The 17,142-nt window shown below is 31.9% G+C and overlaps 1 protein-coding gene across 1 annotated transcript; it reads left to right on the top strand.

Moving 5' to 3' along the window:
- The first annotated feature begins 989 nt into the window (after positions 1-989).
- Angptl5 (angiopoietin like 5) lies at positions 990-16,261 on the top strand. The gene is made up of 8 exons (XM_005329105.3): positions 990-1,114; positions 2,674-2,818; positions 5,622-5,725; positions 6,579-6,672; positions 8,679-8,779; positions 10,311-10,431; positions 12,404-12,589; positions 15,424-16,261. Exons 1-8 carry the CDS (start codon positions 1,022-1,024, stop codon positions 15,741-15,743), a joined length of 1,164 nt encoding a protein of 387 aa, XP_005329162.2. The 5' UTR covers positions 990-1,021; the 3' UTR covers positions 15,744-16,261.
- The last annotated feature ends 881 nt before the right edge of the window (positions 16,262-17,142 follow it).

Here is a 17,142-nt window from a genome sequence, read left to right as displayed (position 1 = left end):
GGCTAGTAAAGGAGAAGGGAAAAACAGTAGTTTGAACCAGAAAAAAGACTCAAAAAAGTTTTACTTGCCTCATAACTTTAGTATAATGAAGTCTTAGGTATGATTCTAAGATGAAGAAAAGGAACCACTATAAAGGAAAATTTGAAGATTCATTATACACATTCTCTATCAACTTTCAGAGTGGTCCTTTTATTTATTATTTTTTTAGTTGTAGTTAGACACAATATTTTATTTATTTACTTTTATGTGGTGCTGAGGATCAAACTCAGTGCCTAGCACGTGCCAGGTGAGTGCTCCACTGCTGAGCCACAACCCCAGCACTCCCCAGAGTGGTCATTTTAAATAACAATATTTGTTACATTCAAAATTTTGAATTTTTAACAATGAAGCTGAAAGATGTAAAAATCACCTGAAATCCTAGAAATCTGGCAATTATGTAGTTATTATGATCATTAATAATAGCTATATTCAGTTTAAAAGCATATTTTAAATCTGAAATATCTGCTTTGGATATCCATACTGAACAAGTTTTTTCTTATAACTTGGAAATAGTTCTAATGTAATATTCTTCCCACTCTTTTAATCATTTATACTTTCCTTTTTTGTGCAAACTATTTTACAGTTTTTGAGATATAACTTTTCAAAGGCATTTTTCAAAGGCAAAAAATCTGTCTCATTAAAACTAATTGAATTTATAAATTCATATTGTGCCTATTTATATATCTACTTATCTATGTATTTTTTGCCTATATAGCAAAAATCATGGATTTATGAAGCAGGCATGACAAGATAAAAAAAGGTTTTGTATAACTTAAAATGACAGGATCTCTAGAGGATTCCTTGTTTTTCATATGAAGGGTGTTGTTTCAAACGAGGGCATGGAAACCAGTAAGTATTGGCTTCTGTTTTTATTGTACAACTTCCAGAAATTTTTAACTGAAGACTCTATGCACTGTAGTTCTTTCCACAGAGAGCTGACTGATATTTGAAGAAGTGTTTTCATTTATCCAAGAAAAATATAATGTATCCATCACAAACTTCATTCTTATTTTTAAATGTATGTATTTTTATTTGTGGGGAAGCTGTACAAGGTAATTGTGTACATCATTCTAAGGTAAGAATCCTAGCAATAATATTTTAACTAAGAAAGCATGATTAGCTTTCAAGATATAAACTATAAGTTTGAAAAGACTAATCATAATACCAAATGTAATTTATAGATTAATTTAAATGGTTATTTTGAAATGTTGAGATTGCTTAAAGGTTACTGTTTTTAAACTGAAGAAACTATAAACTTAGAGTTGACTGTTAACAATTTTCTCATAAAGATTTTTTTTTTTTTGAAAGAAATCTAGGGCTTAGCCTAAAAACTAATTCTCAACTTTCCAACTAACTTTGATAATGAAGTATCTCAGAGGAAATTGAAAATGACTTTGCTTTTTAAAAAAGCAATTTTATATCATTTTGAAGTTCAAATATAGTGCTGTGGATGGTTACTTAGGCCATTAAAAATTTCATCCACAACAATATCAGTGATAGCTGGTATGGTTTATTAAATATTAGGAGTTCTTAGGGGATTTGAGTTCCTCCACACAGCTAAATGTTGGTTTTTGATTTTTCAATGTCATGAAATGTATTTATCATTGTCTCAAACAAAATTCCAAAGTTCCATGGTTAAAACAAGAATTAATTCTAAGAATGCTACAAAAATATTGATTTAACTCTTTAAAATACTTGCTACAAATTAACAAACATACTGAAAAAAGGATAGCTATCATGTAGATTTTTGAAAGCATGTTAGTCATTATAGAGGTAAAAAGAAACAGCAAGAAGTTTAAAATAGATCTATGTAAAAAATATGTAAGCATCTTTTGAGGGGCAAAGATTTTTTTAACTTGGTTAAACCTGTAATTTTTTCTCAATATCCAGGAAAAGCAGAGAAGAACTTGTTATTATTTTCATTTAACAACAGAGTTATTAAATTTATGTGACTTTTACCAAAGAATGTTTCATATTGAGGAAAGCAATAGGATGCCAATAAATATAGATAGCTTTGGAATGACAACTATAATTGGCCTTTTAATGTTGATTTTGGAAATCAAAAGTCTAGACTGTTTTCTTTTATCACTAGTAACTTTCAAATCTATAAACACTTAACCTTTCATATTTTTGAATATTTTAGCTTATACAATTTTATTCCAGCTTCCCACACATTTTTTTTTAATATTTTCTAACAGTGGTGGCAGAAGTCCACTTGGCTAGAAATACTGTAGATATCTCAGGGAAACTATTTAGTCCTTTTTCAAAGAAGTTCAAATTGCAAGATTCTTGGAAGAGAGATGGGTCAGCTTTGTATTACACATATAAATTTGTGAAAGTTAAATGTTAAGACCATAGAGTCAGAAATGAAAATAAACCCTAAATAAATTATTTCAGAATTTAAAAAGAAAAGAGGACAGTGAAACTATTAAATTAACATATGTTTATTGTCTGTATCTGAAATTTACCTATAAGGTTTATTTGTGGGACTTTGAACTAACCAGTTTGTTATATTTTTTTCTGCTGATCATCTTCGTCCTGTATTCCAAGCTTTCTTTTTTCTATAAGGCTTCTTATTTATTATATCGTATAACATTTAATATTTGTCCTTATTTCTATTTTTTTAATGTAAAGGATTCTCCAGTAGTTAATGTTATAGAAGATGTATCTAATGCAAAAGATGGAATTCAAAGTAATGATACTGTTTATAAGGAAGACTGTGAAGAATCATGTGATGCTAAAACTAAAATTACACGAGAAGAAAAACATTTCATGTGTAGTAAGTATTAAAATAACCACAATTGTAAAGGGATACAACTTGTTACTTATAGGTGGACATCTGGGTCATTTTATATACATCCCCATCACTCTAGGTATGTAAATATGTATGTATTTGACATGTAGTAGGTATTTAATAAAATAAATATTTGGTAAATGAATGGATTCTTCTACCATATAGAAGTTGTGGCATCAACTGACCACAGAGGGAGGGACAAACCAGAAGATTCTGATAGGAATATATTATTTTTTCCAGGAATATTTTCTTCCTTTCATTAGATCCCTAGGAAATTTCACGTAGATTTAGATTTTCTTCTTTCTTTTTCTTTTTTTTTTTGAGAGGAAGAAAATTCTAAAACCCAATACATTAGCATTGAATACTATTATAAGAACTAATGCAAAAGGTATAAAACAAATCATAGTTGATTTATGTAGCAAAGCATAATAAATAAAAAGTTTTAGTCTTAATTTAAAAAGTTAGTCACAGTTCAGTTTTTTTAAATTTACTATGTATTCATAAGAAACAGGATAAAGAAGGGAGATTGGAAAGGGTGGAGCTGATGATCTGATCCAGATCTTATAGGACCATCATGGCTACATCAAGAAGTATGAAGTTTCTACTTTAACATAATAATTCTGTGTATAACATAAGGGTTACAAGCTTCTCAAACCAATGAGTGCAGTTTTAGTCCCATTAAGATAGATATCTAAATCCAGAAAAAAGCTAATAGACTTTTTATAATAAGTTTTTAAAATAAGTTTTTAACAATAATAATTCTAATTTTTAAAATAATAATGAAAATTAAAAAGATAAATCTGGATGAGTCAGAATTAAAAATAATCAGAAATTACTAATGTGATTCTATCATTCAGGTGAAATAAACTTAGAAATAAAATATTTTTAAAAGGATAATATATGCAATCATGTCAGGGTTTCTTTGTTATAGAGGTCAATATCAGTATCATAGGTAATACTAAGGTGTGAGAAATATAGTAAATATTTTTCTTGATTCTGATGATTATATTTACTAAGGATGTCTTTGGTGTAGGAAATATTAAAGATGATAGAACATTATGGAAACATGATCCCAAATATATTAGGACAAAAAACTACTTGCAATTTTTTTCAATTTATCTTTAAGAAATATTGAATATAGAATATTTTCTATTAAAAAAGTTTTTTTTGTTAATAGGTATTGAACTCAGGAATAGTTAACCATTAAGCCACATCTCCAGCCCTATTTTGTATTTTATTTAGATACAGGGTCTCACTGAGTTGCTTAGAAGTTCTTCAAAGTTGCTGAGGTTGGTTTTTTTTTTTCATTTTTTAATTTTTTTTATTGTTGGTTGTTCAAAACATTACATAGTTCTTGATATATCATATTTCACATTTTGATTCAAGTGGGTTATGAACTCCCATTTTACCCCGTATACAGCTTGCAGAATCACATCAGTTACACTTCCATTGATTTACATATTGATATACTCATGTCTGTTGTATTCTGCTGCCTTTCCTATCCTCAACTATCCCCCCTCCCCTCCCCTCCCCTCCCCTCTTCTCTCTCTACCCCCACTACTGTAATTCATTCCTCCCCCTTGTATTATTTTTCCCTTTCCCCTCACTTCCTCTTGTATGTAATTTTGTATAACCCTGAGGGTCTCCTTCCATTTCCATGCAATTTCCCTTCTCTCTCCCTTTCCCTCCCACCTCTCCTCCTTGTTTAATGTTGGTCTTCTTCTCGTGCTCTTCTTCCCTAGTCTGTTCTTAATTACTCTCCTTATATCAAAGAAGACATTTGGCATTTGTTTTTTAGGGCTTGGCTAGCTTCGCTTAGCATAATCTGCTCTAATGCCATCCATTTCCCTCCAAATTCTATGATTTTGTCATTTTTTAATGCAGAGTAATACTCCATTGTGTATAAATGCCACATTTTTTTTATCCATTCGTCTATTGAAGGGCATCTAGGTTGGTTCCACAGTCTTGCTATTGTGAATTGTGCTGCTATGAACACAGCATGTAGGTCGTAGCCAACTCTGAGGTTGGTTTTGAACTCTCAATTCTCCTGTCTCAGCCTCCCAAGATGCTGGAATTACAGGTGTGCACCACTGTGCCCTGCTAAAAATGTTTTTTAAAAAGAAAATATATGCAAAAGTTCCTTCAGAAACTAACTGACCAAAACCTTTGACTAAGGTCTATGCTATGTGCATATATACTAATAATTTAATTATATGAAAATATAGTTTTAGGGCTGGGGTTGTGGCTCAGTAGTAGATCGCTTGCCTAAAACATGTATGAGGCACTGGGCTCAATTCTCAGCACTGCATATAAATATATAAAAGTAAAGCTCCTCAACAACCAAAAAAAAGTTTAAAAATATAGCATTATAAAAAATTAAAACAAAGATTTATCTTTAAACTCAACTTACTTGGTACGCCAGTGAATTGTTACTTTTTTACCTGCTTGCATAGTAAGAATTGAAGAATCCTGAACCTCTTGCTTCTTTCTTTTAGAAAATATTAGCTAATATTCATAATGTTGTCTTTTAATTAGAAAAGATTAGATTAATTATTTCAGATGATCTACATTATTAGGAAGCATAGTTTTATTAAGAAATGTTGAAACAATTGTTTTCTTGGTTAATAATGAATGAACAATATGAAGTAACAAAAATGTATGGTTCTGAATGCTCAGATAAATTGAGATATTGTTTCCATATTTATCCAAAATCATGTTAACCTCATTATTTTTCACTGTAGTTTTCTATAATAACATAATATTTAGCATCCATTTTATTATGGTTAAGGAAATCTGCAAAATTCTATTGTTTCCTACACACGAAGTATGAAAAAGCTATTAAGAAATATAATGGATGAGCAACAAGCCTCCCTGGACTATTTATCTAATCAGGTATGGAAGTTTCAGTATTATGTTGTTATTCTATGTGCATAGACACTGATTCATAGGTAACTGTGGGCATAATTATTTTTCTTCATTTATGTTCAGATATCTATTTAGTTCCGACTATGTGAGAGGCAAATAGTAAGTCTTATGTAAACAGAAAGCAATAAAAACGCTGGGAGCATACAGTGTAGTGGGGCAGATAAATTCATTGGAAAAATGTGGCTGCTGTTAGAATACACAAAGAAGAAATTTGAGATACAGGAAAACTTCTCAGAGGAGCAAGCCTCTGAGCTGAGTCATGAGAGTTAAGTACATCTTTTAAAAGTCATGAAGGTTCAGTAAGTAGGGGAGTATGTTCCATTGTGGGGGGAGCTTCTTGGAGATAGTTCAGGGATGAAGTGGCTAATGAGGTAGGTTGGAGAGTATATAAGAAAAACAGGATAAAGGAATAATCAGAAGCTAAATTATGCCACCCCATGAGGCCACTGAATTGCTTGAGCAAGGACATGCCGTGATGCAGTTGATGGTGGTGTGGAGGATGACTTGAAGAGCAAAGGGAAGCAATAGCAACAATTCAGATTCAGGCACAATCTGGTAAAGCAGTCAAATGCAAAACAGGGTCAGGAAAAATCAAGGTTAGGGACATAGACACTATTGAATTTAATGATTGTTATTTAACTCTGACTTTATTGTTTTGGCAAAGCAGTAAGAATTCAGTCTAGGAAAAGTGGCCTCATTATGTATTTCAAAGCTGGGTTTATAAGAGGTTTAGAGATAACTTTTCTATAATTTAGCTAAAGGAGTTTTGTTCAAACATAAATTTATTTAAATGTTTGTGTGTATGTATATGTGTGTTTAGGTTAATGAACTCATGAATCGAGTTCTCCTTTTGACTACAGAAGTTTTTAGAAAACAGCTGGATCCTTTTCCTCACAGACCGGTTCAGTCACATGGTGAGAGCTTTGGTATTTCAGCTTTTTCATATTTGTCTTTTATTACTTAAAAATTTCCTGGACAGCTTGTGCATTTAAAAATTTTGTTTAAAAAATGCAGCTCCTTATTCTCTAACAGACAGGAGGACTAATACCTGCCATTAAGTAAATTACACCATAGACAAAGTGTATTTTCCTAAACTGGAAAACTTCTCTAATCCATAGCTATAAAAATATAACCTGAATTTGTTGAAAAGAGAATAATTTTAGAGTAGCTTTATTCTCGGCTTCTCCCTTTGGTTTTTTATTAGTAATTATTTTTTAGACAGAAGAAAAGAAAGTTTTAGAGTTCCTCCCACCTGTAAAAAAATGTTTTTGACATGTATGAAATGTTTCAAACTGGGATATGAAATTTGAAAAGAAAAAGAAATTTAAGAGAAATAATCAGAAAGCAAGCGCTTTCATACTTAAATACAGCACATTGATTTCTTTGGACTTGGACTTCTAAGAAAAAAGCTCTATAAACTTTATAAATATACATTTATACCAAAGAGTTCCAAGCAAATAAATATCATTAAGGGCTTAGTATGCAATATTTATTTATTACTTAGGAAGGGAAGAAAATAAATAATGCCCGGGCATCCCTTATGTTCTAGGTACAAAGACAGGTGATTTCATGTTATTTTATTATTTTAAACAAAATGTATTTTCCATAACTGCCTCTTTGTAAGTAGTGTAACACAGTAGTTAAGAGAATGGACTCTGGTGTCAGTCTGGCCTCAAATCGTTGATCTGCCATTTTTTGGTATTGGTTTCCTCAACAGTAGACTGATAGTACCTACTTCACATAGTTGTTGTGAGGAGTAAATGGATATATACATGAAAACTCTTAAAATATTGCCCAATGAATAGTAAGTATGATATAAAAGGTTGGTATAATCATATCATATGAGGAGTATACAGCCCAGAAAATATAAATAATCTGTTCACATTTATTTGTATGGTAGACAAAGCAGATACTCCAGCCTAGATCAGTCCTTCAGTGTGAACTTCTATCATAAGTCAATATAAGAATGTCTCAACAATTTAGAACATAGGCAACTAATCTGTTTCCTGGAAATGAAGAGCAAAGTGGGCCATCTTTTATAGCTAACTTTTGAAGATATTTTCTATATATTAATACGTGATAGGCCCTGTGCTAGGGGCTTTATATAATTCCTTGCTATGTAAATTGTTAGAATAATACTATTAAGTAGAAAGTGTTATTTTTGTTCCAATATTAAGCAGAGAAAGCAAGACTTTGAAAGGTTAGTTAATGGTTCTTGGCTAGAAAGGAGTAGAACCAGGACTCAAAGGCAAGCATCTAAGAAACTGATGCTATAAGAGCATTTACAGAAGATATCATAGATTGTCTTCAAGTAAAATGTAATACTTGTTGTACAGTATAACATCACTTCCACATTCATATGCTTACAGTCCCCTGGGAACTAAATGCTTTGTAGAAGGTGATTATGAGCTATGACAGCACTAACTGCTGTCCATAGAATGAGTCCTAACTTCAAGCTTAATTTCTCCTTAGTGAAGAAAGTGGTCTCTCTTTTCCATCTTTGTGGCTATTGTTAATAGTGACCTGCAACACATTAGAGTCTCTGAAATTTGAAATAGTGTAGTCAAGGATGTATCAACAGTAGTCAATACACTTATTCTGAGTTTTATCCTCTCCTTTCATATAAATTTCCTTTGAGCACTAAACCCTCTAAGAAAAACCTAGTTTCCTGAAAAGATATTATGTATTTTATAAAAGAAGGAATGCTTATAAATATATTAAATAAATGTTTATCCCAAATAAAACATTTAAACAGAATAGAGTGCAAATCACTTCCTCGTTTCTAGATCACTTTTTATTTCAGATCATTAATGAAAATTTTAGTAATAATTTTAGATAGCTGTATTAGTTCTCCACAGTGAAATGACTTTCAGAAACATTCAGTTTAAAATATCCTAAATAACTAATTTTATTTTTCTAGGATTAGATTGCACTGATATTAAAGACACCTTTGGCTCTGTGACCAAAACACCAAGTGGTTTATATATAATCTACCCAGAAGGCGCTAGTTATCCATTTGAGGTAAAGTTTTATCTTATTATTTGGGATAAGATAAACATCTGACCAATTTAATCAATATTAAAAATTTAATTGTTTAATATTTTTTGGAAATTATAAATTAATAATTTTTTGGTTTTCTATAATACTAATGCCCCATCATAAACTATTAAAAGAACTAGACTACCTTTCACTTATCTATTTGAGTTTCCATGATTGCACACTAAAAGTAAATCCATTTGGTGCAAGATCTTATATTATCCTTACAGTAAGCAGAACTGTGCAATATAAATCCATTCCTTAAATTGTCTCTAGAAAATACTGATCTCTTTTGCCTTGGAGCCTACTAAAAATACTTTTGATTTACCTCCTATTAATTATTATACTTTCTTTTGATGACAAATGATTGTATAAGAAGTTAATAATTTTTTAAAAAACCTTTTGATCTGATCTATTCACTCTTAATTTGAATAAAGTGAATTACTCTTATGTCTATTCTTAATAGTCATGTTGGGATTTCTGGTAGAAATTTCTACTAGAGACAATGTACATGTGTATGTTTATACCTATATGTGTTTTATCCTGGGTACCTTTTCTTAGTGCAAAAGAAAGTTTATGATACCTTTTCCTTATTGATAGTGTTTATTGCTCAGTAAAATAAGTTTTTTTTCTAATTAGATTCAACCAGTTTCTCTTCTTAGAGTTACTACCATTATTTCTTTTGTAATCTATTGACAAGATGTCAAAAATTGGGAATTAGGTGGGAAATAATTTTAAAATTACTTAAATTACTTTGCCTACAGATTCAAACATGGATCTGAACAGCCGTGGCAAGGAAGGCTTCTAATTTTGTCAAGAGTGGGATGCATAATTCCCTCTTATGTGGGGAAGTGTTGGTTCCCTAACTTCCTCCACACTGCTTTCTCTGGCTCTGTGTGGGAAGTTTCTTTTGGAGAGGGTTGCACTGTTCTCTTCCCCTGTCGCTTGGACAAGTCCCCTGCAGGTACCCTCTTAGGGGCATTTTACATACCATCAACACATGTGCCCCTAAGCGCCTGCTGGGAAGGCACAGATCATGCCTTTCTATCTGAAAATGCCAGGCTGAACAGCTTGTGGGAAAGAACAATCAAGGGCAGGCATAAAGGCATTTTTAATACAGTAAAAAAGGAGGTTAGTGTTTTAATTCAAAGAAAGAGTTAGTTTGTAAACTAATATATTCCTATCACATCAGAACAGTATTGTTATTGCTAAACTGGAAGATACTTATAGAGTTGAGGCATAATAGGATAATCTTAAAATGCCACAATTATATATTTTAAAAGGTGACTGATAAGGGGACTATAATTTGGTTAATTATAAGTTGGTTTTTATAATAAACAGTATTATTTCTAGGCATGTAAGAAATCTGAATATGTTAATGACATACAATTGCATTCACAGTGTTTAATGAAAGTATCATCTTTTTCTCTAGGCCTACTGATGAAGCATGAGTTTTATATTGTCACATAATGAAAATAATTATGTATTATTTTGGTATTTTCTTGGCCTGTTTTAGGTAATGTGTGATATGGATTTTAGAGGAGGTGGATGGACCATGATACAGAAGAGGATTGATGGGACAATTGATTTCCAGAGGTTATGGTGTGATTATCTGGATGGATTTGGTGATCTTTTAGGTCAATTTTTATGTATTTGTATTCTATCTTTTGATATTATTTCGAAAAACTATATCTGTATTGGTAAAAATAGCAAATATATACGATTATAAAAATATGAATCAAATACCCTATCTTCATGGATAAAATGTTCTTCAGTTGAGGTCTAGAAATATTTATATTTAGTTATTGTTGAAATGTGAGTTTATTAAAAACTCTAAGCTGGATATTTATTAAGTATCTATTATGTATCCGGTGGAGTTCTTGCCTTCTGTACTAAGAAGATGTAAATGGGCAAGATTGCCATATATCTTAAAAGTTTTGATATGCTGTGTCCACACAAGCAAATTAAACAAAGAATTAAGGTATGATCAAATTCAGATGATTTGAATTGAACACAGTGTTTTATAAAATATTAATAAGCATTACCTTTGCTCAAAATTTAAAAATTATAAAACCCTGTTGAATTGTAAAATCTGTTTACATTATTGCCACATGGCAGCATCAATTTTGCTAGTAAACAGAAACACCAGTATTTTTGAACCATTTATATTAGTTGGAACTAAGGCGGTTTTGTTAATTTTTAAGTTATTTTAATGGTTGTTATTATAGTGTAAAATGTTTATCCTTCCATAAGAATATCATCTAAAGATTCAGTAAGTGGTAGTGTTGGTCCTGCATGCTAATAATTTTAGAAGGCATTTGGCTTACAGATAATTGCCATGCAGTTAAATAATTGCATGCAGTTAAATACTTGTATTTTTTTAGCATTATTTCTAATCTCTCATTGAGTGCTTCCTTCTGAATTAAGTAGTCATAGATTGATATATAGACTTCCTATTATCTTTTTCTTTACTTCTTGCTTATTTATATAGGGAGGTGATGTGAGTTTTGACTAATAAGGTCTTCATGCAGGTATTTTCATGCAAACTTAGACTGCCTTGTACCTGATTCATTTTAAAAAATAAATTGGGGATTAAGGAAAATGTACAGTTCAGTCTTAAATATGAGGTTGGAGCAAAGGGGAAAGATGACAGAGATGCTTAAGTTGAAAGACTGAACAGACCCTGTAGGGACCCAGTTGATAGTGCTCACTTTCTTACCATACTTATTCTGGATACTTTTCAATTCTAACTGGATGTTAGCTAAAATACCTCTGTAAGCCCTGGAGGAGTATTTAGTATCTTAGTTACAGTTTTAAGAGTTTTATGCTGTCACATTATGCTCTAACTCTTTGAAGTTTGTTTTGACTACATTCTTAAGTTCTTGGACAATTTCATAATTCAAGTAGAAGGACGTATGTTGGGGTGTCCACATGTAGGCTACATCATGGTGGGTAGAGGGAGGTAGAAAATCATTAGCTAGAAATGCATGCAGAAGCACATTGCCTGAATCAGGGAATTTGATGAGTCATCTGGATCTACAATTGTCTTGGAAATATTGACCCTATACCTGGGATACTTCAGTGTTGCTAGATTGTACTTCCAGTCATAGGTAATTGACACTGTATTATAACAACTATTTGTTTAGAAAGTACACTCTGAGAAAGAAAATGTAACTTCAAATAATCATTGTCATGAAATATTTCTTTAGGAGCTGCCAATTTGGAAGTTAAACCTCTGACTTTTATTGGTATACATAATTTTGTAACCTGCCATAATATTTCAACAAAGTTTCTGTTCACATTTCATGGAAAAACTGTACTTTGTATTTAGTTTTTAAGTGAAATTTTGAATTTAATATGGAGAGATAAAATGAACCAGTTTTATTTTCCCCAGTCTGGTGAAACATAAGTAGGAAGACTTTTTATTTTTAATTTTTTTTGTAAATTAGATAAATACTAATTATTTGAGCTAGGCCATATAGTCTCTGTAATTATTTGTGCAAGTCATCTCAGAGTTAATGACACACTAAATAACACCCAACATTCAATTAGGAAGGATTGTTTTAATTTGTGTTAAAATATAGTAAAACAAAGTGATTTTTTTTACAGGAGAATTTTGGCTAGGACTAAAAAAGATTTTTTATATAGTAAATCAGAAAAATACCAGTTTTATGCTGTATGTGGCTTTGGAATCTGAAGATGACACGTTTGCTTATGCATCATACGATACTTTTTGGCTAGAGGATGAAACAAGATTTTTTAAAATGCACTTAGGACGGTATTCAGGAAATGCAGGTAAGTTTCTTATTCCTAAAATTTTCCAGAAGGTGGAAATATCACCGACTTAGTATATAGGTAAAGATAAAAACAATGCATGTCTCTTGGTACATGTTATATTACTCATAATAGATTAGAAATGAGAAAGCTGGCCAAGTCTGGAGTTTTGAAACTCTGTTATGAACATTGTATCACCTCATGATTTTAAAATACTTAATAAAATTCTTTAAAACATTTACCATATGTAATCCCAGTTGACTTTTTGGATGGAGATCCTGTGAGGGTAGTCTAGGAAGGCATTATTCCTGTTTTTGTATTCACAGAGGCTGACATTTAGAAGTCAGAGAATGTTAAAGCTGGTCTGTACTCTTTTCTCTTTACCAGAGAAGAAACCTAAAACATTAAGTAATTTGCCCAAGAGTTCCAGCTCATCACACCTGAGCCAGGGCAATAATCCAAGCTGATAGAAACAAGAACTTATTGTTCTTTTTACCCCATCTGGATGCATCTACTCATTTCCAAAGAAATTAAATTTTCTAGAACTTCAAAATACTTGATGATAAATCTATGTTTTGGTTCTGAAATTTTAAAGTCATTTTAGTCCAGAAATACTAAAGTAAATGCCCCACCCACTTGTTTATTATGTATATTCAGTGTTAGAAATAAAAAATGAAAATTATATGATTCCAGCTCTTTAACCTATCACAATAGAGAGGAGAAGATAGCAATGAAAACACAGACTACTAATAGAGCTCTGGGGGCTAAAGAGAGGGTGAGAATGATTTCAGTTGGTTGCACCAGAAAATTTTCATGGAAGAGTAGTTTTCAACAAGGGGTTAATGTTAAAAGCTGGGAAGTTTTTTGAAAGTACATTACTCTTTCACAGTCTGATTCAGTGACTTTTGGGCAGATGGATATGTTGGCATACTTACAGTTGAGAACCATGGACCTGGTCTTGGAGCAATGGATAGGTTTTTGGCAAGTGAATGTTGGCAAATGGAACAGCTCAAGTCAAGGCATAAAGGGAGGAAAGTTACAGGGCCCAGAGAATTGTCTGGTATGGATGGAATCTATGACATCTGAGGGGGTTTAGTCTTGGGATATTGGGTGAATGTCTGAAATTCAAATCTGGATATATTAGGAAAATTTTAAAGAGTTACAACATACAGTTTTCAAAGCTTCATCTCTAAAAGTGTAAAGAACTATCTAAATATGGAATATGCTATGTTGGGAAGTTTATGTAGGGGTGATTATGATCTAGTTAGAGGATAAAATTTAAAATGGCATTTTTTTTTCATTATAGTACCCTGCCATCTTGTATTCTACATTTTCCCAACAAGGTTGTTAAACAACTTTTAGCTATTGATAACATAATATAATCACAACTGTGAAAGAAAAAGGTGTCAGTAGAATGTAAAAATAGAAACATGAGTAAAACTAGGGGCTTAATTGTAATTAGGTATGTGGTAGAAATGGGCCACTAATTTGACTTTGAGCTCAGAGCAAAAATAGAATATAAACTTGACCATTTGAGAAACACAGATGTTCCATAAGAAATCCAAATATTCCTGATGACAAAACTTGAGATAAATTTCTCTGGGTTCTTAGAGATAACAGTATCATGTTCTCTAATTACACTTTCTCAGGATATGGGGTGAATACATTTAATGAACTATTTCTCAAGAAATAGACATGCATATATTTTTTAAAAAATATATTGTTAAATATAATCCATTGAGGTGCCCATATGACGTGTGATTCTTCCGATGGTTTCACTTTGCTCAGGGAGAGTATTAATGAAGTGATCACAAAATTTAGGCAATGCTCCATAGGTGGTGTTTCTCTCTTATGAACTTTTGAAAGGTATAGCATGGTGTTCATGTTGAAAATTATATTCTCTCTGGAAAAAAATACCTGCAATGTGTGTATTTTGTTTTCCATCAAGTGAGGAGCCAGAGACTTTAATAATCATCAGACTCTGGGATTTAGGATAGGCCATACCACTAATGAAGTTCTTAAAGCACCTTGAAAAATTATCTTGAAAGATGCCAACCATTCAGAAATATAATGAAATAAATGTAGGCCTTGGTTTCTATATACATGTGCATAGCTTCTTTTATAGTGTTTCAAAGCTTTTTAATCAAAATTTATGTTTAGGGAAATGGAGGTATTATAGATTTACTAAGAATATGTTAATTTCATGGCACTTTAGGAAGCAAACTATAATTCCTGCTTCTGCGACTTAAATTGGATTGTCTTGGTCAAGATTCTTAATCTTTGAAGGGATATTGTGGATATCAGGCATACTATGCAAACAACCATCTATGAAGATAAATATAACCTCAGGAGTATAGCTAAATTTTTCTTGAGGGTATTAGGAATTCTATATAAACTTGATGATCCCTAAATAGCATCCAACAACTTCTGTAATTATAAATCTAAGTAAAAATTTCCCCTTTATCTATTCGTAACTATTTAAAGCGAGGCAAGTTGTAGGTATAAAAATCTACAGTGTGTAAGCTATTTTCTTTTCTTTATTTACCAATTGCCATATTGGTATGACAGGTCTTTACACCATCATTTCTGGCCTAAATTATTTGATTTTGTCTGCACAGCCAAACTTCTATTTTGATTTCTGACTTTTATATCTAATATTTCCGTTTAAAGATGCATGTCCTGTTGAGGAATTTATTACCAGATTTATGAGAGATTTTAAGCATGCTGAACAGTAGAAATATAAATTAAACCCTATTTCTAGATGCTATGCTTTTGCATAGTAGGTTAGTAGTGGTTAATTAGAATAATAGAAATTGTCTCTAAATTCAGTCACTTAAAAAATCTGTTTTACTCAGGTGATGCATTCCGGGGCCTCAGAAACGAAGATAATCAAAATGCAATGCCTTTCAGCACATCAGATGTTGATAATGATGGGTGCCATCCTGCATGCCTGGTCAATGGTCAGTCTGTGAAGAGCTGCAGCCACCTCAAAAATAACACTGGCTGGTGGTTCAACCAGTGTGGTCTAGCAAATTTAAATGGCATTCATCACTTCCCTGGAAAATTACTTGCATCTGGAATTCAGTGGGGTACATGGACCAAAAACAACTTACCTGTCAAGATTAAATCGGTTTCAATGAAAATTAGAAGAACTTACAATCCATATTTTAAGTAATTATATGTTAAATCGTAGTGCAAGTTCCACAGCTATTTTTTGGTATTAAATATTTCACAAAGTTCCTTTTTTTTTTAAACTTAGGGTTTCAAACATATTAGCTAAAATTTAATTATAGATGGCATTTTTGTTATGAATTTAATTAGAAAACTTAAAATTTCATAGCATTTTATAAAAGAAATCATGGCATATTGTATGTTTTTACTACTAATTATATAAATGATATATATAACAAATCTGTTTTAAGTGAAACAACTTGAAATTTATGGTGCTTTCAAAGGATTTTTGCCTCCTCTTTGAAGTTTATAAAATCATAGTACATTGTTAGGAAAATTGAGGACAGTATTTTACTTATTTCTACATTCATTTTATAAATTAATAACATACTCAACTGAAAATTTCCACTGAGGATAGTTACAAACAATACTTTTTATGCAGATTACTATATAAACTTTACATGTTTAAAAATGTTATTTGTTGGTGAAGTTACAATATATTTTACAAGTTTGCTGCCAAAAATAAACCCCTTGTTTTTCAATTTTATCTCGGTTAATATTTTTGTTCTAGCTTGTAAAAAATTTATTGTACATTTATATCCTGATCAGTCACGTTCTGAAACACATCTATGTCTTAGCTCTTTAAACCCATAGAATAGTAAGAACTTTAAGTGAAGGACAGTGGAGAGTGATGAATCAGTGGTCTAGTTGTGCTTGGAAGCAAGTTGACCCTTTCTATTCTTCCTGAGTTAGAAGGAGTTGGATGGTAAGGATTTCATGGGAGAAGACATCAGGGATCATCCTGGGCCAAGTGCTAGTTATTAATAAGAAAGACAAGAGAAGCAATCAAGAAGTAGCTTTGAACAAATAAGTACTGTGTCCAGAGTTAAGATTATGCAATGCACGAAGGAGGAGACAAGTGGTTGAAAAGGAGGTAGGAAGAGGATTGAATTAAAAGTAGTTAGGAGGGGATTGATGTCAGGGTGAGCTAGCTGAACTCAGAACAGGATTAAGCTTGTTCAGAATGAAAAATATGATTTGGGTTCAGAGATGATAAAAAACGACAATGAGGTCATTGTTCCAGATTGCTTTCATTTTGAAATCCTCTCAAGGCAGTGAGTGACTAAATCATGAACAGGATATACATGAGATAAAGTTGCAGATGGGTGCACATGGTTTCACATGGCCTCCTCCCCATGTGCATCTTGCAGAGGCACAGTTGAGGTTCTGTGTCTTAGTGATGGAGTAAAGTGCATTCCAGGCTGGAGGAGCACAGAGCAGTGGGCTCACTGCCTTTTATACCTATAGTGATGATATAAACACCAAAAGGCAACTTAACCTACAAATTAAAGTATTTGCTTTTTAGCAAGTCAAACTTGCTGTCTAGAGTCTGGGCCAGAATC

Source organism: Ictidomys tridecemlineatus, chromosome 4, assembly GCF_052094955.1.
Source record: "Ictidomys tridecemlineatus isolate mIctTri1 chromosome 4, mIctTri1.hap1, whole genome shotgun sequence".
Lineage (NCBI taxonomy): Eukaryota > Metazoa > Chordata > Mammalia > Rodentia > Sciuridae > Ictidomys > Ictidomys tridecemlineatus.
The sequence above is the reverse complement of the archived record's forward strand: the minus strand, read 5'-3'. Positions and strand labels throughout refer to the sequence as shown.

What these genes read in the sequence shown, in the direction of transcription:
- Angptl5 (XM_005329105.3), top strand. Translation starts at nt 1,022, where the DNA reads ATGTATCCATCACAAACTTCATTCTTATTTTTAAATGTATGTATTTTT. An exon ending in CAGACCGGTTCAGTCACATG is followed by an intron (nt 6,673 to 8,678) that starts GTGAGAGCTTTG and finishes TTATTTTTCTAG; the next exon opens with GATTAGATTGCACTGATATT. An exon ending in GCGCTAGTTATCCATTTGAG is followed by an intron (nt 8,780 to 10,310) that starts GTAAAGTTTTAT and finishes GGCCTGTTTTAG; the next exon opens with GTAATGTGTGATATGGATTT.